The following is a 26,381-nucleotide window of genomic DNA, read 5'->3' on the forward strand; positions in this document are numbered from 1 at the left end:
GCTTAAATGAAATATTAGAGTGATCTCCCTTTGTTTTCTTCAGGGGAGGTTACTCTTTCTGGCTTAATATTGAAAGGTTAGAGTGACCTCCCTTTATTTCATTCAGGGGAGGTAACTCTATCTGGATTAATAATCAAAGGTAGGAGTGATTTCCCTTTTTCTTCAGGGGATGTTACTCTATCTGGCTTATTAATGAAATGTAAGAGTGATTTCCCTTATTTCCTTCAGGGGAAGTTACTCTTTCTTGCTTAAATGAAATATTAGAGTGATCAGCCTTTGTTTTCTTCAGGGGAGGTTACTCTACCTGGTTTAATAATAAAAGGTTAGAGTGATTGTCCCTTTTCTTCATATCTGTCTTAATGATGAAAGGTTAGAGTGATTTCCCTATACTTTTAAGCACAATTTGTATTTTTCTGGGGAGGTTACTCTATCTGAGTATCTTATTCATATGGATTGGGAAAAGATAACTTAACACGTTAAGAAAAATCCTTTTCAATTCCAGTTCTTTTTCATTGTTTTCAAAATAATTTGCATACAAAAATACATGTAATTGTTTTTGTTTACAAAATCAATGATATCAATCAACTGCATAAAAGAAAAAAAACTGTTGCATATGGTACAATATTGATTGTATCATAGTTTGGGGACCTTTCTGTTGAAAAAGTGTCAGAGTTAAATCGTAAACATATACATGCACAGTGCGGTAACTGGAGTGCAGGTATCAGTTACCCGCACCCCAGATCATGCCCGTTGATTGGCTCATTTTTGCTGGGGTTTACATATTGTGACGGCAGAGAAAGGGAAAGCGGCAGAAATATCATATTCAGATGCTCGATCATTGGTTACTTTTTCTCGGGGTTTAAAATTGTGACAACAGGGAACGTGTTTTTATGTTTGACTATGATACAAAAGAGAAAGAACACCAAAACACTCGGCAATCTGATTTATACTCGGAGGCTACGCCCCCTCGTACAAATCAGATAGCCTCGTGTTTCAGTGCTCTTTCTATTACTTAAACACTTAATATGTAAATAGTAAGATTTCTTGGCTCAAACTGAGTTCGAACTTCCGATAGGTTTAGACTTGTTAATGATTCCCATGTTGTATATATTGTTCACAACTTAAAAATAAATTTATGAAATGTCAAGTTTTCGTCTACGATACAACTGACGTTTATTTTTTAACTGAAAGTATACAGGACGCAAATCAAGTAAAGTTCTTTGACTCATTGAAAATTCAAATAATGATTATGCGCAAATCAATCTATTTCAGTTCTTACATTTCAATCATAGATAATCAGCGTGCTTTTTTAGAATTTAAAGTACTGTTGATAAAATAAATCTGAAATAATCAATGAAAATGTATTCACAAACCAAAATATGTAAAAAATATTTGTTTTCGGCCAATGCTTTGGTATCTTATATATAACTCAATATAATTAAAATTAGACTTTTAACAAAAATATTTATAACTAAACTTTCCAATAACATAAGTTAAGATATTTCCAGACTCAAACTAAGTTATTTAAATCATTCTTCCAAAATCGAACTAAGTAAAGTAATGATATTTCAAATATTCATCAACACTTAAACTAATTTAAGATATTCAAGTGTGTTAAGATATTTCAAGTGTGGTTCCAGGCTCAAACTAAGTGAATATATTTCAAGTATTGTTACACACTCAAACTAAGATATTTATTGTTCGAGACTCAAACTAAGATATTTAAATTAATGTTCAAGACTCAAACTAAGTAATGTTATGATATTTAAGTATTCTTCAAGACTCAAACTAAGTTCAGATGTCTCAAGTATTTTTCAAGACTCAAACTAAGATTAGATATTTCAAGTGTTATTCCAGACTTAAACTAAGTTAAGATATTTCAATTATTGTTCCAGACTCAAACTAAGTTTAGACTCAAACTAAGTTAAGATATTTCAAGTGCTGTTCCAGACACAAGCTAAGATAAGATATTTCAAGACTCAAACTAAGTTAAAATATTCCAAGTGTTTGTACAGAATTAAATCAGTTAAGATATTTCAAGTGTTCTCCCAGACTCAAACTCATTTGAGGTATTTAAAGTATTGTTCCAGACTCAAACTCAGTTAAGATAACTCCAGTGTTGTTCCAGACTCAAACTCAGTTAAGATGTTTCAAGTATTGTTCCAGACACAAGCTAAGTTAAGAACTTTCAAGTTTGTTCCAGACTCAAGCTAAGTTGAGAGATATTACAATTGTTGTTTCCAGACTCAAACTCAGTTAAGATAGTTCAAGTATTGTTCCAGACTCAAACAAAGTTTAGACTCAAACTAAGTTAAGATATTTCAAATGTTGTTCCAGACACAAGCTAAGGCAAGATATTTCAAGTGTTGCAGACTCAAACTCAGATAAAATATCCATTATCAAATCAGTGTTCTTCCAGACTCAAACTCAGTTAAGATATTTAAAGTATTGTTCCAGACACAAGCTAAGTTTAGATATCTGAAGTGTTGTTGCAGACTCAAACTCAGTTAAGATGTTTCAAGTTTTGTTCAAGACACAAGCTAAGTTAAGAAATTTCAAGTGTTGTTCCAAACTCAAGCTAGTTAAGAAATTTCAAGTATTGTTCCTGACTCAATCTCAGTTAAGATATTTCAAGTGTTGTTTCAGGCTCAAACTCAGGTATATATTTCAAGTTGTGTTCCAGACTTAAAGAACATTAAGACATTTCAAGTATTTTTGAAGACTCAAACTAAGTTAAGATATTTCATGTATTGTTCCAGATTCAAACTAAGTAAAGATATATGTGTATTGTTCCAAACTAAAACTCATTTAAGATATTTTAATTATTGTTCCAGACTCAAATTCAGTTATGATATTTCAAGTATTGTTCCACACTTTAACTGAGAAAAGGTATTTCATGTGTTGTTCTAGACTTAAACTAAGTTAAGATATTTCAAGAATTGTTCCACACTTAAACTGAGAAAAGATATTTCATGTGTTGTTCTAGACTTAAACTAAGTTAAGATATTACAAGTGTTGTTTCCAGACTCAAACTCAGTTAAGATATTTCATGTATTGTTCCAGACTCAAACAAAGTTTAGACTCAAACTAAGTTTAGATATTTCAAATGTTGTTCCAGACACAAGCTAAGGCAAGATATTTCAAGTGATGTTCAGACTCAAACTCAGTAAAAATATTTCAAGTGTTGTTCCATAATGAAATAAGTTGAGATGTTTAAAGTGTTCTTCCAGACTCAAACTCAGTTAAGATATTTAAAGTATTGTTCCAGACACAAGCTAAGTTTAGATATCTGAAGTGTTGTTGCAGACTCAAACTCAGTTAAGATGTTTCCAGTTTTGTTCAAGACACAAGCTAAGTTAAGATATTTCATGTATTATTCCAGATTCAAACTAAGTAAAGATATTTGTGTATTGTTCCAGACTCAAACTCATTTAAGATATTTTAATTATTGTTCCAGACTCAAATTCAGTTATGATATTCCAAGTATTGTTCCACACTTTAACTGAGAAAAGATATTTCATGTGTTGTTCTAGACTTAAACTAAGTTAAGATATTTCAAGAATTGTTCCAGACTCAAACTAAGTTAAGATATTTCAAGAATTGTTCCAGACTCAAAGTAAGTTAAGATAATTCAGGTTGTTCTTCAAGACTAAAACTAAGTGATGATATTTCAAGTATTCTTCAAGACTCAAACTAAGTTAAGACATTTCAAGTATTGTTCAAAACTCAGACTAAGTTAGGATATTTCAATTATTGTTCAAGACACAAATGAAGTTAAGATATTTCAATTATTCCTAAGACTCTACTTATGTAAAGGTAGTTTAAGTATTGTTCCAGGCTCAAACTAAGTTAGATATGTCAAGTGATGTTCCAGCCACAAGTTATTTCAAGTAGTGGTCTTCATTAAAACTAAGTTATGAAGTTCAAGCAGCTTATTTTTTCATTTATCAATGTATGTTTAGATAGTAAAGCAGTTCCCACGACACAAATTAATTTCATTTTTTCCCCAAATATTTAACAAATATATTAATGTTTCAAACTATGAAAGGACATTGTTAGAATTGTTTAGAATTCTAAGGATGTTGAGATACTTTAAATAATGCCCATAACTGAAATCGATTTTTGAAATATGTTTAAAGAAATATTTAGAAACACAAAGTGTCCAAGATACAAAATAGATTTATAATGTCAAACGTTGTTATTTAAAATGTTCCAGATATATATTAAAAACTTTACAAATTGTTTACCATATGTTTACATGTGACTCAAATCATAATACTTAAATATCCTGATATGGTAGTGTTGTAAGTTAAGAAATACTATAGTTATTTTCAAGACTATAAGCAAGGCTATTTCATCTTTATTTTTTTATAATACTAAGTTCTTGACCAAAAGTAAAAATCTAAGAGCGTTTAAAGAAACTGTAACAAATATTTTTAATGGTTTTATATTATAAATATGATGCTCAAATTAAGATTTATCAATTTTATAAGTTCCAAAAAGCATTATTTATAAAGATATTACCGAATTAAATATTTCATGTAAATAAAGGGAGGCAATAAAAAATTATTTTCTTTAAAGGCTAAGTCAAAAAATTTCAATAAGAAATGAATGCATTTATTTTAATGATTACATTTGATATGTACAAATATTTGCAGTACATATTTTTCAATGTTTGAAAATTGTTTTATAAGTATATTTATATACATTTATATAATGTCATTTAAGTGTGGTATACAACCTCAATTACAACATACAATAATTACGCATATTATTATGATTTATTTTATTTACATTTCTATGTGCTATGTATAAAAGCATCATCATGTAATGGTATTTTAATTTAAAAAAAAAACCTATCCTATAATTAGTAGAAGTATTTCAAGTTCTAAAAAACTTGTTAAAAAGAAAGCATCTATACATGTATATTCTGACAATAGTGTGTTCCTTAAAATTGTTTTTGATGTAAAAGTAACCAAATGTATTTAAATATTGCAGAAGAATTTGTAAAACGCAAGTATGTCTGAGCGTAAATGACTAAAGGGAGACAACTCTTAACTTTAATAATTTATTAATGGTTTAACCTCCCCTGAAAAATTGAAAATGACGCAAAGGACCAAAGGGCGACTACTCTTCCTATTGAAAATTAAAACATCTTATAAATTATGCCTTTTGCTTTCGAAAATTTTCAGCTAAATTCTCAAACTAACCTTACGTTTATTACCTTTTGATTGATATTTGTTGGAAGTTTTACAACAGCATACTAAAAGTCATTTTCCCCAAAGAGTTAATGTTAGTACCAAAGATGTGTGCGAGTTATCAATTAGAGAAAAAATACAAGTGGTAATGCAGTGTAAACTGACAGGAAAATGACTTTTATCAGTTTATAATTGTTTAAATTAATGAAGAGAAGTCTCCTTTGGTCTGCTCATATAATTTGAATTTTCAGGGTAGATAAGTGTGTATTTTAAGACAAGTAGCCTCCCTTTTCACTTGATGTGATTTGCAAATAAATAAATAAATAAAATAAGTATGTATTTTAAGACAAGCAGCCTCCCTTTTCACTTGATGTGATTTGCAAATAAATAAATAGATAAATAAATAAATAAATAAATAAATAAATTAATATGTAAATTTTATATATTAAAATTATAACAGGCAAGTAAAGTAAAATTTGATAGAATAAACTAAAAAATGCTAAATGATGTAGCCACCCCCCCCCCACCGTTTTATCTAGTTTTTATTTGTTTGGGTCGTCAGAAAAAGTAAAATATGAATTTGAAATATAAAGGAACACTTTACATGTTTGATAATATTATCGGAAGATTACTTGAATATCCAACTTCCGTTTCTAAATACGCCCATTATCAATTTAGGGAATATAACTTGAATAAAATAAAATTTGAAAATTGGTCAGCCAACGGTGTAGGGCTTGGTCTGTGCAGACTGGCGGACTCTTTGCTGGTGGCAAAGGCTGTTCACTTAAAGGTCAAGCATGCAAAAGGTAAACAACTATACAATAACATTCTTTCATTCCTTTTCTTGTTTACATCTTATTTCAGTTTCTGTGGTTTTTATTTCATTTTATTTATTTTTGTTTTTATTCTATGTATTTCATTATTTATTGGTTTTATGTCATTTCATTAGTGTTGTTTTTCTTTTATTTCATTAGTTTTGTTTTATTTTATTTTATTTCATTATTGTTAGTTTTATTTTATTGTTGTTCTTAATTGAATTTTATTTCATTATTTTTTTTTAATTTTATTTCAAACCATTTTGTTCATCATTTATGTTTTTTTTAAATGGTGAATTGTTTCATGCACTTCAATTCTGGAGGAAATAAAAGTATCTATCTATCTACATGAATTATTATCTAAATCATAAGAAATTTCAAATAGATGTTTCGATCATGACATTGTTAAATTATTATTTTTTCTCATTGTACGGCCTAGTATCTCTTAATTAACGACCAAATGTTACTTATTACATTTGTACACTACTTGAAATACACATTGTAAAAAAAAAGTGCATCATTCATTTCTGCAAATTTGCTATTGCCATTATGTGAATGGTACAGTATGTTTGCATAAAATTAATGTACATTCCTGATGAAATATTACTAATTACACTACTTGAAATCTACATTGCAAAACTGTGCTTTGTTCATTATTGCAATTTTACTTCTGTTATTATGTTAATGGTACTGTATGTTTGTATATACTGTATATTAAGTCTTAATTTATGTACTTCCTGATCAAATGTTACTTATTACACTACTTGAAATATATCTACACATTGTAAAAAAGTGCATCATTCATTTCTGCCAATTTGATATTATTATGTTAACGGTACAGTATGTTTGTATATACATATTAAGTCTTAATTAATGTACATTCCTCATTACACTACTTGAAATATACAATGGAAAAAGTGCTTTATTCATTATTGCAATTATACTCATAATTGTCATTATGTACAATACATTGACGGTACAATGTGTTTGTAAATAGAAGAAGATGTACAATGTAAAAAGCAAATAAAATATCTCTTCTATTCTGTTCACATCACGGCATTTAAGAAGGTGTTGTTTTTACAAGCGCATGTAGAAAATCCACTCGAGGTAACATTATGGTTTTTATTACTATGCCAAAAAAGCAACAACTCATTACTTCATAAATGCCATAATATAAGACAGTTACATCGTAATATTCTCCTTAATCTGGCAGGAAAAAAAACACATTAAGATCATGACATTTCCAGGAAAATACCAAATCAGGTAGATGAAATCTCTTTGGCACGTATGTTGTAACGGCATGCAGTAGTTCCAAACCGGAAGTATAGTTATTTTGCCGACTGTAAAGGGTGGTTTTCTTCATTCCGTCACTCGCTTAACTAACCATGTTCCATATTTCTGAAAATGTAAGGTCACCGATACATTTGCTTTGTAAAAACAGTATTCAATTTCGAATGAACTGTTTTTCCTTAAAAGCACATTATGCCTCAGTAATGATTTTTTTACCTGCATTAGGCAGGGCAAATATGAGTATTATAACTTTCAAGTAATGCTTTAAAGCATGTTATGCTTATAAGCAAAAGAATGTTAAGCTGAAAGTGAACATATGTGGTTTAAAGGTCGCAACATGTAAACACAGTAGTATTTTAACTTCCATACAAACTACAAAATCACTAAAACTGTTTTCAAGAAGCAAAAGACTGTTCAGATAAATGACCAATGGATATCTGCTTTGAAACTATAAAAGGACACCAAAAATAAAAGACTTTTCAGATATAAAAATAAAAACATTTTTGGGGGCATAATGGACCTTATAAAAGCTGCACACCTCAATATCAGCAAAGAAAGCGTTAAAGAAATGAATAATTACTAGTAATGTTCAAAAATATATAAAATATCCACATCACTTGTAACGCTTGCGTTTCATGTGCAAAAGACAGCAGATGCACGGGTTGAACAACCAAATTTCAAATAATAGTGTAAACAAAATGCACATAATAAAATTCAGTAAAACAACAAACAAATAATTACGTCTTACTAAAATAGTGGTCATTCAGCTTTTACTCACTTGATGCAATTTAACGTTAATATTAATTCTGCGAATAGTCGATCTATAAATGTGATCAATTTTAGCTTTATAAAACAATGAAAATGAAATCAGGGTCACTTTACCTTGATCCTGATCTTTTGTTAGTGTACAGGGGGCTTGGTGACAAAGGCTTAAAACATTTGCTCCCACTGGTTAAGAGACAGACAAATCTACATTCATAAAATCTACTATTACCTCACCTTAATCAATAGGTTCCACTTCTGTGATAAGGATGTTACATGCCAAGATCAGTTCGCCGGGACTTATTTTTCATATCTTGTTCTTTCCTAATTTCAAATCATGATACTGAAATAAAGTTAAAAACATTTATCTATTTATGTCTTAAAAACTAATTTGTCATAGGAGTGCCGCAATCAAAGTCACCAGTTTATCATGATCACAAAATACATAAGAAATAATTCTGACATTTAATAGTATATATTTTATCTCCCTTATGTGTAATACATTTATGATTATCTCCCTTCCTTCTGCACGTGCCGTAGCAGAAGTGTGCTAGCAGGCTACCTATTCATGAATTAAAAACGAAATCATATCATGTAAGATAAATTCAATATACAGGTATGTTATTGAATGTATATTTTTGAATTTAGATTGTAAATACATCAATTTAAGGAAAGGAGTGATCTCAAAAAAGTAGTTCTTTACAGTATATGTTCAGTTAATTGTTTCCTAGAAAAGCAACAATAATTATGCATAAACTGAAATTAATTTTCTTTTACAAGTACAAATATTGTACCAAATTAAACCTTTAAATTAGTAACGTACTGTAATAAATACTTTCTGATCATTTTGCGTGGTACAATATTAACTTTTAGACAAAATATAAATGTACACAATCACCCAGTGCAGGCCAAGATGAGTCGGCATACCCTTGATAATGAGTCAGTGCATATTTTCCCTTAAAACGTGGAATGGTTTTGTCCAGATTGGAAAATGGGCAAGTCCATTTTAAATATTTAGCAGGGTTAAAGGTAATGTAATTAGCACCTTTAGTATTTATTGTTCTTTGTTTAGTTCAAATTTGTACAGAATGTTACAACTTGTAATTTTTCTTTAAAATATCTTTATTAATTACCTGGAACAAGAATAAATCACCCTCATTTCATAACATCAGGGTCACAACATTGAGTAGTAGACAACAGGGTCACACCTTTCCATTTCAAAATGTATTGTCGTCTGCTACCTGTGAAAACAGTATTGGTAACATGGTCGAACAAATGTTACATAATTATTTTAAGCATTTTAAAAATAATTGTAACTTATATTATTTATAAGTTTTGTTTTTGTTTAAAGTACTGAAATGTTCTTAATGATCCGTAACTCAGCATAATTATGCTTATTTGATAAGAATATATTTGTAAACTTAAGTAGTTATTTTCAACATGACTGCTTTAAATCAAGTTAACTAAGTGGTATAATTAAATCAAAATCTTTTTTAGAATTACAGGTGTTTAGATTATGCTCCCCGTTACACAATCATTATAAATTCTGAGGTAGGAAGTTACACGCAAAACGTATGCAGATATGCAAAACGAAGTGTTTTTCAAGAACAGTCGACCAAGTGACTAAAATAGCCCTTACTTGTTTTTCAAAATGTTGGGCTAAAATGGTTCATTATGAAACGTTAGACAATAATGCTATGTTGATTGACACGAAAGTTTATTTTTCAGAAAGTAAACAAGACATACATTACAAAGTTTTGTTTTCCTTTTTCAAACCGTACCCTGCTGAAAGCGAATGGTTATTCTTTACCACCAGTATAGAGCTTGGCCAGTCGTCTGCAATTCCGGAAGTCTGAAATGGTACATGATTACGTCTGCGCGACAAATTACAACCCGCCACTTTCTGCTTTAGGGGTACATTTGACAAGGGCGTCACTTCAATGATCTCTGTAAACTATTTCTATTTTTACTATCAATCAAACAACAGTCTGAAATATAAAGTGATAATGTTTAGAAATATACTAGTAATTTTATCTAGTTTTGTCTTCGTCATCCAGAGATGCTTTCTTATGCCATCTAAAAAAACAATACTCTATACTAGACTTAAATATCACAATTGTCACATTCTGCATCTAAAAAATCAGTAAAAAATTGATAAAAATGTCACATTCTGCATCTAAAAAATCAGTATACAATTGATAAAAATGTCGCATTCAACAACTCAATATCATTATTAGAAATGTCACGCTCGAAAAGAATCAATATTATCTTTAATATAATTTCGCATTTTGCACCTATATATAAATATAATTATCAAAAATATCACATTATTCATATAAAACATCAATATTATAATAAAGATGGCCCGTTCTATGTATACATCTAAAGCACAAAATGTCTCTAATAAGATTACTATAACTATATGTATATGAAATATTATTTTACACTCATGAATACAAAATTCGAGTAATATAACCAAATCCACAATTTTCAAATGAATCACAATGTTTCAGGAAAGAAGCAAATGTCCTATCGACCACCAATTCCCAAACTATTCAGAAATAACCACCATACAAACTATTTCGACAGAGAAAAGCTACCATGACCACAAAAACAACTCCCACAAAGACACTAACCAAAACACCGAACCCAAGTCGAATAACCCCAATCACACACAAAACTCAAAAAATTTGAGAAAGAAACCAAAACAACACAATGCAAACAAAATATCGTCAATATACATAAACATAAAACATAGTCTTGGGCTTTCAATTTTGAAAAAAAAATCTTCATTTCATATAAAATTGTTTAATTCTACACAATTTCGGTTATTGGCAATACCATTTATATATGTATGTCAAATTTTCCGCATGGTTGTTCACTTAGATAAGTATGCTTTTTTTACATTGCATAATCAATGTGTGATGTCCTTGCTCCACCAGCATGGTCCGATATAGTATGATTTATTGCAAGTTCCTTTTGAAATTTCATCTTTTGAAACTGAAAAAAACTTATGAAGAAAAGTTAAAAATCATTTGTTTAAAAATAAGTAGTTTCTAAAAATAACTAGTTTTTCCTGATGATTGCTTACTATCTTGAACAACGTCATTTCATCGCCATTGTCACACCCATGGACGTTCTCATCAACATAACCATGGACAACGCCATTGTCACACCCATGGACGTTCTCATCAACATAACCATGTACAACGCCATTGTCACACCCATGGACGTTCTCATCAACATAACCATGGACAACCCCATTGTCACACCCATGGACGTTCTCATCAACATAACCATGGACAAACGCCATTGTCACACCCATGGACGTTCTCATCAACATAACCATGGACAAACGCCATTGTCACACCCATGGACGTTCTCATCAACATAACCATGGACAACGCCATTGTCACACCCATGGACGTTCTCATCAACATAACCATGTACAACGCCATTGTCACACCCATGGACGTTCTCATCAACATAACCATGTACAACGCCATTGTCACACCCATGGACGTTCTCATCAACATAACCATGGACAACGCCATTGTCACACCCATGGACGTTCTCATCAACATAACCATGGACAAACGCCATTGTCATCAACATGTATAGTGACATATTTCTGCCAACAGTTAACCATATAATTATCGCGTTAACTATCTGACTAACAAGTTAGTCTTCGTGTTAGTACGATAAATAGTAACCGCCTCCGTGGTCGATGTGTTAGAGTCGATGACTTCAAATCCAGTTACCTCTCTGGCGTGGGTTCGATCACGGAGTAAGGTAGTCTAGTACTGGTGTAACTCTCCAGGAACGATGGTTAGGAAACTACCCGCTCGTATAAGACTGAAATACTGTTGGGAAAAGGCGTAAAATGAATCCAACAAACAAGCCTTACTATATATTTTTTCTGTTAGATACATAGATGAACAACGAATGATAAAAAACACTAAAAAGTGTCCAGGACTGCCAACATTTGTCAGTTAAATAATAGATAATTATCTGTTTATTTTGATAAATATCATATGTTAACTTTATAAATATTTTATTATCTAGTATTAAAGCATGTGACTCTTCAGTATTGAAGGACATAAAGATTTATTATTATTACCATTAATATAATCAACATGGACATCATAAGAATCATCATAACATGTGTTGACGTCACAATTATCATCTATGACACTTTCTTGTTTGCTGCCACCACAGTCAACTTTTCGTCAAAGGGAACACAAGCCTTTAGTTTCTATAAACAGAAAAGAACGAGAACTTTAAACAGGAATTGAAGGCTTACATTCGTGAATCGTCGCATATATATATACTAATTATTTACAATAAAAATGATATAGTGCAAAAACTATAGTAACAATATAATTACTGATAATGGTTAAAAGGAACTTATAAAGCTACCACCACAGTGTCACAGTGAAAAGAAAATGAGCCTCGTCACGACAAAACCAACATAGTTCGTTTGCGACCAGCATGAATCTAGAAGGTTGCGCAGTCTGATCAGGATCCATGCTGTTCGCTATCAGTTTCTCTACTTGTTATAGGGTTTGTAAGCGAACAGCATGGATCCTGATCAGACTGCGCGGATGCTCAGGCTGGTCTGGATCAATGCTGGTCGCAAACCCATTATGTTGGTTTTGTCGTGACGCGGCTCAAATATATTTTAATTATGTATAATGATGAATTACGATTTACGAGTATTTTTAACATTAACACTGCTCGAACCAGTAATCAGCCTTTGTCACCAGTATAGAGCCAGGGCACCCTTCACATTCGTGCAGTCTGACCTGACTGTATGCTGTTGAAAGCCCATTTTTAGTATTTTGAATTAAAAATCCCTTTAACTTCAAGTGGAATGTTCCAATACAATGCTGGACAAAACCATTACACAAATCCAGTAAAATGGCATTTAGTCATACATCATTTTATATCAACTTAAACAGTTAAACCATTTTTTTGCCATCTAAGTATCGATAAAACAAATATTAATTCCTGTCTTTCTAAAACATTTTTCAGTATTGCGTATATTATCTTTATAATTTATGCTAATTTATAAGTGAAGGCTCAATACATGAAAAATTGAACTTTGCGTCAAACACTGTCAAATAAATTATCTGATTATACCTGCGAAAAATATATAATAATTTACAAATTATATGCGAGACAATAACATTTTCCGGATTTTCCTGTAAAACTTATAAATGATAAAACAGTAACTCACGTTTCGTTATAGTTTTAACAATTCATTTAAAATAACTTACATTTTCGCTTCGACTTCCTTAAATAAAAGAAAAATTCCAAACCTCATTTCGTTTCCGTCACGTCACGTCCACTATCACAAACTTCACACATATGAAGCTAACAGTAAAGTGTATGGAAAATCACCCGACCACAAATCTTGAGCGCTCGGGGACATTCTTGTATGTATAACCACTGATTGATTCTCGCAAAAAAAAAGACTAAACAAATCCGTTAAGACGTCAGCAAAACATTTTCTGAACACTTCTCAGTCACATGATTTAATTTTTTTACTTATCCCTAAATTATTCAGAAGGCTCAAAAGTTCATGTGATTGGCACACCATCACGTGACATGCACGTGATTTTTTTTTGTCATTCGAGCATTAAGACGCAAGAAAAATGGGAAGTGGTATCGAAATAAAATATTGAAAGAAGCTGGAACCTTAAAAGTAAAAAAAAAAAAAAATGATATATAAGTATGGGGGCTGATATGTGCCATTCGTGTACCATTTCGCTTGGCGGGGTCGCGGGACGAAAACACGAATATCACAATTCAGCCAACATATATAAGGGTGTTAAGGTATTTAATTTTAGGAGCTCCACAGATGTCCCAAAAATCTATAAACATAAAAAACATTCTTACATAGATAAACTGCATGTACACTTACAATGAACAAATATGCAAAATATGAATCGACAAAGGAATAATATATTCTCAGATTTAATTAGATATACATTCTATTTTGCGCAATTCTTGTCCGATTTAGGTTAAAACACTTTTAAACGCTTTTCATATTTGGGTCATTCAATGAGTTTTATATTACATTACATTTATACGGAAGCCCTGGAGGGGCATTTATTATTCAAAATGTATTACTTATTACCTATTATCTATAACTTATAGCTTATGACTTATTATTTACATAACTTCACTTTATATTCAATTATACCGCGCCATATTGGGCGGGAGAAACTAGATGTTTATAATGAAACGATGAAAGATAGGGATGAAGGAGAAAATCAGGTACAGATTGTATGTATGATACATTATTTACATATTAATAAATCAATAATTCAATGTAACAGCACACTGTATATAGTATATTCTACTTTATTTGAATAAACACCGTAGCCATATTTGTGGAAATATTTGTAATGTTCAAAGAAAATGTAGATCAATTTTATTGGAACAAACCAGAGATTTGACATAGAAGCTTTTGATTAGAGCCATTTAAGAGCCACAAACTAATAAAAATCAAACACAATGAAAATGTTTTCTAACTATCTGCGGCATTTGAACAGGTTCCTAGATAACAGAGCAACAGATAAGCTAAGACAGTACTGCTGCATACGTTCCATTATCTTCTGTTACTAATATTTTCATTTGTATACTTAAAATTCATTTTGCATACTGATATTTCCTCTCACCTTACTATCTCATCCTCTTTGAGATTTTCATAATAAGATTGACCATCTGCTGTTGATATTTTCTTTCTGTAAAATGCATTAAATGTCATGTATTCTTTATTTTCGAGTCATATTTGATTTGATAAACTTGCTAAATGCAAAAGGAAAAGAATAACACTGGAAAAACCGATTAAATATCGATAAAAGATCTCGGATCCATATTTATGAAAATGAATTTGTAAAAAAGAAAAAAAAGGATGCGTAAGTAAAAGGATTGAGTCCAGCTGTATTGAATGGGCTACTGCCAGGTACCAATTCACGTGCGCTATCCCACTACTGTACAACACGGGAACTTTTGCCTGCTGTGTTTCCACCCTGGGCCGGTACGTTCCTCCTTAGACAACCTGGACCACTCAGGCTCCCCCGAGTGTCCCATATTGATGCCGGACTTAGTGCGGACGCCCGATCGACACTGGCGACAGTAGTACTCCCACTCTCAAACCGTCCTCAAATCCAGGCCTCCAAGTAGCTAGATTACAGGAGTACGCCAACACTCCCAGCCGATAGAGAACTGTTTATATTGTACTAATAAACCTATAATTTCGTTTTTTTATTCATTTTACCCTTTCTGTATTTTTTGTTAATGTATATTAAAAAACATACACCCGTTGTGAATTTTTACACACAAGAGACTCAAGAGTTAGTTCTAGTGTTTATGTAGTTTCTTTACATATAAGTGTGTTCAAAATACACTTGACGTCACGGTTTCCTGTGAACTATTTGACAGATTCACACACGTGTATTTTGACTTCGGGCTACAAATGTTGCAATATTTACCGAGAGGATCAATATTCCTATTACTTTGAAGCAAAAACGCGCCCTTCAATTTGATATTGATTTTTTTCAATTACATGTACAGAAATAATACAAATTCATTGCAACCCCTGCCGAGGGGCCGCCGGTAAAACAATTACCTGTTTGTACAACGACAGTATCATAAAAAGTTAACGTCCTGAATGCAAAAGGAAAAAAAAGATATATGTTTTATCCATCTTGGCCTTTACTTAACAAATATCCTGCACTTAGAATTACTAAAAACCGAGCTTTGGGCAGAAGGGTTAACCGAGCTCTGGGCAAAATGGTAAACCGAGCTCTGGGCAGAATGGTAAACCGAGCTTTGGGCAGAAGGGTTAACCGAGCTCTAGGCAGAATGGTAAACCGAGCTATGGGCAGAAGGGTTAACCGAGCTCTGTGCAGAATGGTTAACAGAGCTTTGGGTAGAAGGATTAACCGAGCTTTGGGCAGAAGGGTTAACCGAGCTCTGGGCAGAAGGGTTAACCGAGCTTTGGGCAGAAGGGTGCAGAATGGTAAACCGAGCTCTGGGCAGAAGGGTTACCCGCGCTCTGTGCAGTATGGTAAACCGAGCTTTGGGCATAAGGGTTAACCGAACTTTGGGCAGAAGGGTTAACCGAGCTCTAGGCAGAAGGATTAACCAGTAGGAGAGACATGGTAGACGAGTACAGGTTTAGAAGATTGAATGCCCACATACATAAAATCGTTACACATACCGCAGGTTACATATTAAACTAAAACAAACTCTATCTCGTTCAAAATTTATTTTATAATATGTAAGTATATATGAACTGGTATTAAGATAAAATGAAGACATGAATGTAATTAAAAGGTGCTTTTTTGACGACCAGCGTGCAAGCATGTCAAGATATTTCAATGATTGAAATATAATAATTAAGATTAAAACATATACTGACAGTAAATGTATGCAAAAATTTAATGATTTTAGAAAACAATGAAGAGGTACCAGTATTTTCCTCTTTGACATTTATACTGCGTTTTCTCTAGCATTCAAATATATACTAAAAAGCACTGGCACATACAAAAATCCTGTTTCACATGAATTGTTATAACATGACAGTTATGAATGATTTAAGATTTTTTTGGCCCCACCCAATTAAAAAGATACACATAAAAAAACACAAACCACTCTTTCTTAGTAGAGATATTTCCTGTTTTAAAATTTTACATGTAAGAAGTAAAGTTATTTATAAGAGATGTTTTAAATATTCATCAATGTTTTAATTCAATAATGATAGTTATAATGATAATAATATGAAAAAAAAAACAACAAATAGGCCTGAATCTGACCTTATATCATGTCTTAAGTAAAGTGAAAAAGTGAAAATTTGCTCTAAATCTGCATCCTGAAAATGAGCACAATATATATAGTCATGACAGATTCCACAGACAGACGGACAAACGTTAAACTGTCTGGTACATTACCGGAACAACTGTCAACACAATTACTATTGCACACGTCAAAATGATCATGTACAATGAATTCTTTTAGTCAATTCAACATAAGTAGATAAAATGTAATACTAAAGTTAGTGCATGATTAGAAATGAATGTGCAGAAATACGAACCCTTAACCATTTATAATTAACACAACATAATGTATAATGTAAAAACAACAACAACAAAAATAAAATAAAAAATAGCACTTTTTCTTGAAAATAAACCATGTTATATAAACGCTAGCAATATTTTCGGGAGTTTGTGTGTGTTTTATAAACAATGTTTCACAAAAAATGTTTGTTGCAAACAGATTTTATACGGTTTAATTAACGTTAGTATTGTGCACAAAACTGACATTCAGAAGGTTCTAATTGCATATTAAATGCTCCTATATAGGATCTTTTTAATTCCAACGTCAAACTTGAATTTTTTTACTATAATGACGATAGTCTGCGTTGGTATCAATAGTTTCCATGTTGATATTGTCCAAGACTCTAAAATAACAGAAGAAATACAAATTTATGAACAAATATAAATATGTGAAAATCGGTTGTATAATATGAGATTTTGACATTCTCTGAAACATTGAAAACTTACCTGGGACAGAATATCTGTATTCTGTCCAAGAACTGACAAAGGAGAACGGGTTCTGATTCGATCGAATAAAACTAACTGTACTGATTGAAAGCCACATTTTGCCTCAGAAATCAATATTTTTTAGAAAGGTTTAAACATGTGTTTAACAATGTTTCAATAATGGAATTAGAGCAACAACTGACGAGAGTAGCCATAAATGTGGAGTAATGCGTAGTAAATGTAGCAAAATTTAAACAAAGTAGTAGTTTGACGTTCATACTAAATCACTATAATTATATCAATAGCCAAATAGCTAAACATAGTTCTTCATATGGCCAATTCATTGAATATATAACTTTTTTATTTCTGTAATACTATATATCAAAAATGAAAAGTTTTTGAGAAATAAAAATGATAGCATTTATAAGTATTATAAGTATCTAGCTGACCGCTACGTTATCGCTATTAGCTTTCATACATGTACCAAAGACAAGGTAGAAAAGGGGGATAATAAAAGCGAAAAATGGCGTGTTACAGTTCCTGTCGAGTTACGGAAGGGACCTAATGATATCAAATTTAAACAATCAATTTCTACCATCATCAAGATGTGATTTTCTATAAGATATTTATTGATTCTTCTTCAAAAGAACATACATAATTATGTACATTCATACAAAATTACTACAAATAAAGTAAATAAATAAGAAATTACCGTTTTCGTTCTCAAAGATAGTTGTCTGACAAACTTTGATCATAGTTCATGGCTCGGTTGTCATAACCTGTAAAATATAAAAATAGATTATGGGTAACATAGCAAAAAAGGTGACTCTAGTTACCGCCCCTGGTACATTGCTTTTTATAAATGCTGCAGTACAGTGGAAAGAATTTCTGACTAAGTTAACAAAGTATGTTATATAAATTTTATTTAATTGATTCACAAATAACTGAATGTATATGAAAATATTCATTTGCATTTAAGGAACTAATATTTTTCATTCGCGTGAACGATTTTCTTCAATACAGGCTATTGAATTTTCATGTCAAACTTGACTCTCTTACTTACAAACGCCTTACCGTAGTTATGTAAATTCCTTCTCTTGTGCATTCTCTCATCTTTACTATGTCTGCCATGTACCTTGATTTCTCTGTACCCGTTACTATCTTGTGAATGACTATATCTCGGCGAGTCCGAAACGTATCCGCCATTGCTATACTCGACTACCTCCCCTGAATAAGGGAGGTAACCTAATGTCATATCTTGCCGCCCACCGATAGATCCAAATGGAACAATGGTGCGTTTGTGTGGCCAATCATGGTCCCCAGAACTAGAAAAGAAGAAAAGAAAGTCAAATAAGCAAGCATTAAAAAGTACTGAATCGTAATTACAACTTGTATACCAACTTGCATACTAATGGTGGAGTAAACAACTTCCTTCATCTTGAATGTGTCACATCTTCATATTTTAATATCTCATGACAGAATGGTGTAGATTCAAAACAAATGGGTGGGGACAAGTCTTAGAGACAACAAACTGATGAAAATTGACGCAGTCTTTCAAGAATCAAACGTCTGTATCCCCGAGAGAGAGAATAAACACAAGAATGTCTAGATACAGTGTCTTGATACATGGACACGTAATGCAAAAATTGTGTAGTAATAAATAAATGGCTGTAATTAAAGACCATAAAGACCACGGTATCATCATAACGTGCTTCTAAAATGACTTAAGCGTCGGGCAAACACAGTGCCAAAATGACTTTCTATTATTGTTTTCATTATTTCTGTCTCATTCTGACTCATTTGTTTCATGTTAAAACAATCAGATTTTACAAGAAAGATTTGAAAATCTTACTCTGTTGAATCACTTCCCGTTGACCGCGAAGCAAGTCTATGTTTGAGTTTCTGGAATCTGTACATACGGACGGTCATACACATGAGAGCAGATACGACAACAAGAAGGACTACGAAACAAGAGACGCCAATAGCAACCAACACTGAAAGGCCAACTGAAATAAACCAAGAAGGAAAGAAAGTGTTATACTTTTTAATTTTGAACCATTTCACATCGAAATCTGATTTCCTTTTTTTTTGTAGAACTATTTCGTACACTCAGCCTACATTTTGTATTGATTTGTACTAAATCATTGTTTGACCTGGTGAGTCGTGATAAAATTGAATTATTATTGAAAAAAAAAAAGAATAAATAAATAAATAAATAAAAACAAAAACAAAAAAACTTTATAGATATAGAGGATATTGAATGATTGTAAGTTTAATACTTGATTTATTGAACGAGTTGAATAATATTATTTCATCCAACGAGCTCAATAAATTCAGTAATGAACTTACACAAATTTAATATTCTATTTATCACATACCCCCCAAAAAGAGTGTTTAAATTGAAAAAGAATCATATGACGTCATGTCAAAAAATATGCAAGGCCGTGCAATACAACTTTTACGGAGTCGCAAATAAGCGGCACGGGTATGTGATAAATGTTGTTATTAATTTAACGTTTCATACTCTTAGAATTTATCCTGGAATAACGGATATATACATACTGACTAAACAAATTAATTTCATTAAATAAAATGCTGCATAAAAAATCAAGAAAGAGTGAAATCAACGGAATTAAGGTAAATACTTACATTGCGTTTCCTTTATGCTGAAAATACATGCAAGAGTAATGAATGCATAATAATTACATGAAATTTATGCATATTTATGTACCTTTTTTATAAACTATAGTTCTAAACAAATATTCAAGTCAATCCAATAAGTTTTCATAGCTTTGTCCCTTTATGTTTTGTCTCTTTATGTCTAAAAAACTTTTGATTAAAATTCTTTCTATCATTCCACACATTCCAGCACGGGTTCAAGCACTAGAAAATATGCACAATCAATAAACAAATCGCAAGAAATGTTCAAGTTTTAAAATATATAGGCTAGTGATTGAAAGTAGCACGTGCATGTTATCACAAGACAGGGTACAGGGTACTCTGAGAATTGTATAGGCTCGCAAGACAGGGTACAATGATATTTCGTTCACCTACAGTGATATAATCGGATATGCAAGAAGACCTCTGACACCACTACCTACTTTATTAGGGACTTTGAAAGGTACTTCTATTTGATTGATTTTAACCTAATGCGAGAGAATTACGTAACTTATATATACATGTATATATACATTTACTTACACACAAAAGGGGATCCCCTTTTCAACTGCACAGTGGTAATTTTCCTCACAGACTCCGTTTGTCAATATGAACAGATTACACATAGTCTCCGGTCTTCTAGCCGTTTCATTGGTCACTTTAAGAAAACGAAAATTGCAAAGTTAATTCCTAATAATATTCATATAGAAATGTATACATATCAAACAATATTTCCAATATTTCCTCTCACCTTTTTCGCGGCAAGCTGTTAGTATATACCTTGCTTATCAATATCTTTAATCATTGAAATATTGCAACCATCCCATCCCCTATTCCATATATTTATTATCTTAATATGACTCTTATTCTGATTTTATGCTTAATTTCATACACTTTCAGATATGTAAATGGGAAAACCGTAATTCTTATCTAGGAAAACATTTTAAATATTGCACTTTAAATCACAAGGCGAAATGTCCCATAATTTCATCTTAAATCCTTATCAGCCATGACTCAATTTTCAATGCGGAAATATACCGTTAAATTAGGACTACTACTTATAGGCATGTTTGTTGATTTAACATTGATGTACGGATTATTAGAAGGCGGAGTTTCTTATGCAAACAGAAATTGTAATTCCGAATACGCCACAATGAGGTTGCACATTCTTTGCCAATAAAACTCCTTTTGGAAGTCTGGACACCAAAATAAGATCTGGATTCAATATGAAACCCAATTTATTAATGAAATGTCGTTATTTCTGTTTTTATGAAATTTATTAAATGTAACTTTAAAACTAGTTTTATTGTAATCAATATTACCTATAGTGTCGTTGATCTGAACTGACATTGCCGAGACTGTTTCATTTAACAACGTGATATTCTCTTTACCAGTAACCAGATCTAAATTAGCCTTTGTTAGTTCGCTTGCCACATCTGCATCGTCTTCAACTTCTAACTCGTAATCCACAATAAGACTTCCACGGCTAGGTGAAAAATATACAACATACTACTATTTGCTTCTTTTTCCATGTATGGCATTTTATTTTAAGAAATTTTGAATTGACTATGGTCCATCTTTAGTTTATCAAATTTTGCCAACGTCTAAAACACAGTAGTAGGTTCTATATATATGTACGGCCTTAAAATCCAAATAAAATGTAAATTGTCAATCCCAGCACATATACTTGACAAACCAGTGTGTTTCTGTGAATTATACATATATGATAGGAGCATAACAATTATGTATCTATGAACCCTTAAATAACATTTATAGCTTAATGAATGACGTATCTACGTATATGTACTGTATTTACTTACCGAAGCCGCAAAACCCTCAAATTTCTTATTCTGCCTCCGACATATCGTCTCATAAATATGAATATCTGAAAAAAGTATCTAAATATTACCACATATCACCCAAAATAGAATTGTCAGCATGCGCATGAATTATTATATATCCGGGTGACAATGGTATGGTCTTCTTTACCAGCATTTAACGGATAAGAAATATAACAAATGTACACAGATCGTAGTCACGTACAATGTTCAGTGTTTATGAGTGGAACCAGATGAAAGTGTTCCCAGTATGATACATATGATTTGTATGATTCATAGCTATTCTGTTGTCGTGACATAAAATGGATTTTGCAATATTGCCAATCAATTAAATTTCTTCCAGGGTAATACTCTAACGAAAACTAAAACAAAACAACCGTTTGCGAATACTTTTAACAGTTCTGAGAAGTGTACTCCGAGTTATATTCACTAATACTGATAACGGCTATTTCTGAAATGATATTTTTATAGTCTGCATTGGGGTGGATGGTTCAATTTAACCCATCACGGTTACTATGACATTCCGCGCTTCTGAACAGATCAGGGCAACTAACTACATGTAGCTGCTACGAAAATGTTATTTTCTAGATCCATATCAACCGTATTGTCACATGTTCCCCTAGACAAGCTCACATTTGTATTTGTCAAAGTATTTCCATAAAATAGCATTCAAGAAAGCATAATTTTTGTTCTGGCAACGATCTATATTTTTACTCTAAGTACGCATTGACAAAGTAGTACTTGGGCCTTGTGATCACATATGGCAAATATGGACACAATTATCACACGTGTGACACAGTGCGAATAGTGCGCCAAAATATGACGAGGAGCTGTATTCGGAGTAACGGATATAAATCCTAAATTATCTGATACAAAGTAATATGTATAATACTTTTTATGGTAATACATTCATTGTTTAGACAAACACAATAAAGATTTTTTCATCAACAAATTACTGGCTGTTTATAGGTGCCCTTCGATGTATCTGTCTTTGCAAAAAATGTGGTTAATATTTCTAAGCAGTAGTGAGAGGGGTGCCGGTTATGAGGGCAATTTCAAAACCCCTTCTGAACCCAAAACCCCCAGAAAAATCTCCTGAAACCCAAAGCTTCAAGAGCAGCACTTCTCTCAAGTGCTACTATGTGAGATACATGTACTTTAAACTTTGCGTGAACATCTGTCTTTTGGTTTATACAGAATTTATTTTACTTCGATTGTGTGGGAAGCTATAAGCTTATAGACACACTTTCGATTCCGTTCCTGGAACCAACCAGTACTGAGCAATGAGTGTAAAGTTTCTTGCTCAAGGAAACAACGACCTGTCCCTTACGGGGTTTGAACATCTGTCTTTTCGTTTTTGTCTGTATGTCAAAATTTAATTTTACGAAAATTAATGTATCTTATTGAAAATCATGGGCCAACGAGCAGATAACTCCTACATTTTTTGGGATAAAATGATCAGATTAATATACTAATTAATGTCTGAAGTAAACGAATAAAATGCAATTTTAGTAAGAAAAAGTCAAAGATCAGGCCAAGAATCATCTGACTATGGAAAACCATGGAAACAACACAGGGAAATGTCTCCTTTAAACATTGCTTATGTCGATATCGCCCTATATATCGCGAGAGCTTATTCGACGCTATGCATACTTTTAGCCGTATATTGCACCGCAATTAATGAAGTCCATTTCACCGAATACAGGTCCATTTTGGTACTCGATTCGAAAGGATCCAAATAGGGCATGACAATGCATGGATAAGACTAAACATCAGGCGTTAAATAAACGCCAAAATGGTGGCACACTTGCATGTACAATGTAAATGTTTAAACATGTAAATATTACCTACCCTTGTTTGTACATTCTGTACGACAGATCCATCATTAAGATTTGTATTTGCCGTATTGATTGGAAATCTCCATATATAAATTATTATCCTGGGTCTTCTAAACCGACGTCTGGTGGTCGTTGTTGTAGGTGTAGTGGTCGTTGTTGTAGGGGTAGTAGTCGTTGTTGTAGGGGTAGTAGTCGTTGTTGTTAGGTGTAGTGGTCGTTGTTGTAGGTGTAGTGGTCGTTGTTGTAGGTGTAGTGGTCGTCGTTGTAGGTGTAGTGGTCGTTGTTGTTGGGGTAGTGGTCGTTGTTGTAGGTGTAGTGGTCGTTGTTGTAGGGGTAGTGGTCGTTGTTGTAGGTGTAGTGGTCGTTGTTGTAGGGGTAGTGGTCGTTGTTGTAGGGGTAGTGGTAGTTGTTGTAGGGGTAGTTGTCGTTGTTTCAGGTGAAGTGGTTGTCGTTGTAGGTGTAGTGGTCGTTGTTGTAGGTGTAGTAGTAGTTGTTGTAGGTGTGGTTGTCGTTGTTGTAGGTGTTGTAGTGTCGTTGTTGTAGGTGTGGTGGTCGTTGTTGTAGGTGTTGTTGTCGTTGTTGTAGGTGTAGTGGTCGTTGTTGTAGGTGTAGTGGTCGTTGTTGTAGGTGTAGTGGTCGTTGTTGTAGGTGTGGTGGTCGTTGTTGTAGGTGTTGTGGTCGTAGGTGTGTAGTTGTTGTAGTGTGGTGGTCGTTGTTGTAGGTGTAGTGGTCGTTGTTGTAGGGGTGGTGGTCGTTGTTGTTGGGGTGGTGGTCGTTGTTGTAGGTGTTGTGGTCGTCGTTGTAGTGTGTGGTGGTGGTCGTTGTTGTAGGTGTAGTGGTCGTTGTTGTAGGTGTTGTGGTCGTCGTTGTAGGTGTGGTGGTCGTTGTTGTAGGGGTGGTTGTCGTTGTTGTAGGGGTAGTGGTCGTTGTTGTAGGTGTTGTGTCGTTGTTGTAGGGGTGGTGGTAGTTGTTGTAGGTGTTGTTGTCGTTGTTGTTGGTGTTGTGGTCGTTGTTGTAGGTGTTGTGGTAGTTGTTGTAGGTGTTGTGGTAGTTGTTGTAGGTGTTGTTGTCGTTGTTGTAGGTGTTGTTGTCGTTGTTGTAGGTGTTGTTGTCGTCGTTGTAGGTGTAGTTGTCGTTGTTGTAGGGGTGGTGGTCGTTGTTGTCGTTGTTGTAGGTGTTGTTGTCGTTGTTGTAGGGGTGGTTGTCGTTGTTGTAGGTGTTGTTGTCGTTGTTGTTGGGGTGGTGGTCGTTGTTGTAGGTGTTGTTGTCGTTGTTGTAGGTGTTGTTGTCGTTGTTGTAGGGTGGTGGTCGTTGTTGTAGGTGTTGTTGTCGTTGTTGTAGGTGTTGTTGTCGTTGTTGTAGGTGTTGTTGTAGTCGTTGAAGGTGTTGTGTCGTCGTTGTTGTAGGTGTTGGTTGTCGTTGTTGTTGGTGTTGTTGTCGTTGTTGTAGGGGTAGTGGTCGTTGTTGTAGGTGTTGTTGTCGTTGTTGTTGTAGGGGTAGTGGTAGTTGTGGGAGGTGCACAAGTTTGACAACATTCTTCAGAATAAGTGCTGCATGGTAAACTTGCACAGGTAGAATACAAATCACCCCATGGACAACCTGAAATATTTTTTTTACAATAGTTAATAGAATGGAAAGTTTTTACAAAGTATAACCGACACGTATATCCTCGAATGGCATGAAAAATTGTCTTCGTTTGAAATTTTTTAAGAAAAGTGAGAAAGGGCTGCGGTTAGAATATTTCTACATTCTCTGGTTTTAAAACATGATTGAAAATTGTTGTAATCCAGAACAGCATAGTGCTATATTATCTGTACTTTTTTAAAGGTTTTAATGCGATACATTTATGAAACCCATTGACACTTTTTTTTTCAAAGGTATATTTAATACACTATTATTAGTTTGCTTTACAGTTACTACTTTGCATAACTGTATAGTAGAACTACACATTCATTTATATTTTGTTTGTAAACGATGTGCAATGCTAACCTTTCGGATTTCTATGCAATCTGGAAAATGGGTGACTTCATACAATAAGTAATATCTTATCTCAAAGTTCATTAAAGTATTTAATGCGTAATTTGAAAATCCTGCAGTATCATACGTTTAAGCAATCGCAACTTTTCGGCCTTTTCCGTCATTCTACGGATAAGGAATAATAGATTGAGGTTTTTAAAAAGATGAAAATGAAATACAACATTTAGCGATTCGGCAATGACAAACGGACTAAAAGAAAGCTTCATTTGATGATAAGACAAATCTTCTGAGGCAGGGACGTAGGTTTTTGGGCTAGTGGGACCACGATTTTTTAAAAGACATATTTGTTTATGTTTAGTATACTAGTAGAACAAAATCAGTTTGTATAGATCTATATCATTCGATACGAAAAGTGACGAAATATGCCGAGTTGTTACTTCAAATACACATT

At 32.8% G+C, this 26,381-nt stretch overlaps 1 protein-coding gene and 1 long non-coding RNA gene across 4 annotated transcripts in view; both read right to left on the reverse strand.

The window, feature by feature from the left end:
* Positions 1 to 6,980: 6,980 nt before the first annotated feature.
* LOC132734094 (uncharacterized) lies at positions 6,981 to 12,424 on the reverse strand. 3 transcript variants are annotated; one of them, XR_009626262.1, is made up of 4 exons: positions 12,186 to 12,424; positions 9,199 to 10,053; positions 8,303 to 8,408; positions 6,981 to 7,411 (listed from the first exon to the last, which is right to left on the reverse strand). It is a non-coding gene; the product is annotated as an uncharacterized LOC132734094 (long non-coding RNA). The 3 variants fall into 3 exon arrangements; XR_009626261.1 differs by having other exon boundaries at positions 9,199 to 9,306; positions 9,812 to 12,415; XR_009626260.1 differs by having other exon boundaries at positions 9,199 to 12,416.
* Positions 12,425 to 16,331: 3,907 nt separating this feature from the next.
* LOC132734099 (serine-rich adhesin for platelets-like) overlaps positions 16,332 to 26,381 on the reverse strand; it is a 36,250-nt gene continuing 26,200 nt past the window's right edge. The window contains exons 18-28 of the mRNA XM_060720816.1: positions 25,361 to 25,552; positions 24,167 to 25,316; positions 23,967 to 24,123; positions 22,098 to 22,162; positions 21,600 to 21,763; positions 20,821 to 20,935; positions 20,269 to 20,285; positions 19,472 to 19,625; positions 18,694 to 18,944; positions 18,332 to 18,398; positions 16,332 to 17,537 (exon numbers count right to left, since the gene is read on the reverse strand). Of these exons, the coding sequence (XP_060576799.1) occupies positions 18,343 to 18,398; positions 18,694 to 18,944; positions 19,472 to 19,625; positions 20,269 to 20,285; positions 20,821 to 20,935; positions 21,600 to 21,763; positions 22,098 to 22,162; positions 23,967 to 24,123; positions 24,167 to 25,316; positions 25,361 to 25,552 (2,321 nt within the window). The 3' untranslated portion in view covers positions 16,332 to 17,537; positions 18,332 to 18,342. The remainder of the gene's footprint in view (positions 17,538 to 18,331; positions 18,399 to 18,693; positions 18,945 to 19,471; positions 19,626 to 20,268; positions 20,286 to 20,820; positions 20,936 to 21,599; positions 21,764 to 22,097; positions 22,163 to 23,966; positions 24,124 to 24,166; positions 25,317 to 25,360; positions 25,553 to 26,381) is intronic.

This window comes from Ruditapes philippinarum, unplaced genomic scaffold (assembly GCF_026571515.1).
Source record: "Ruditapes philippinarum isolate M1 unplaced genomic scaffold, ASM2657151v2 ctg593_1_1_1_1, whole genome shotgun sequence".
NCBI classification, from domain to species: domain Eukaryota; kingdom Metazoa; phylum Mollusca; class Bivalvia; order Venerida; family Veneridae; genus Ruditapes; species Ruditapes philippinarum.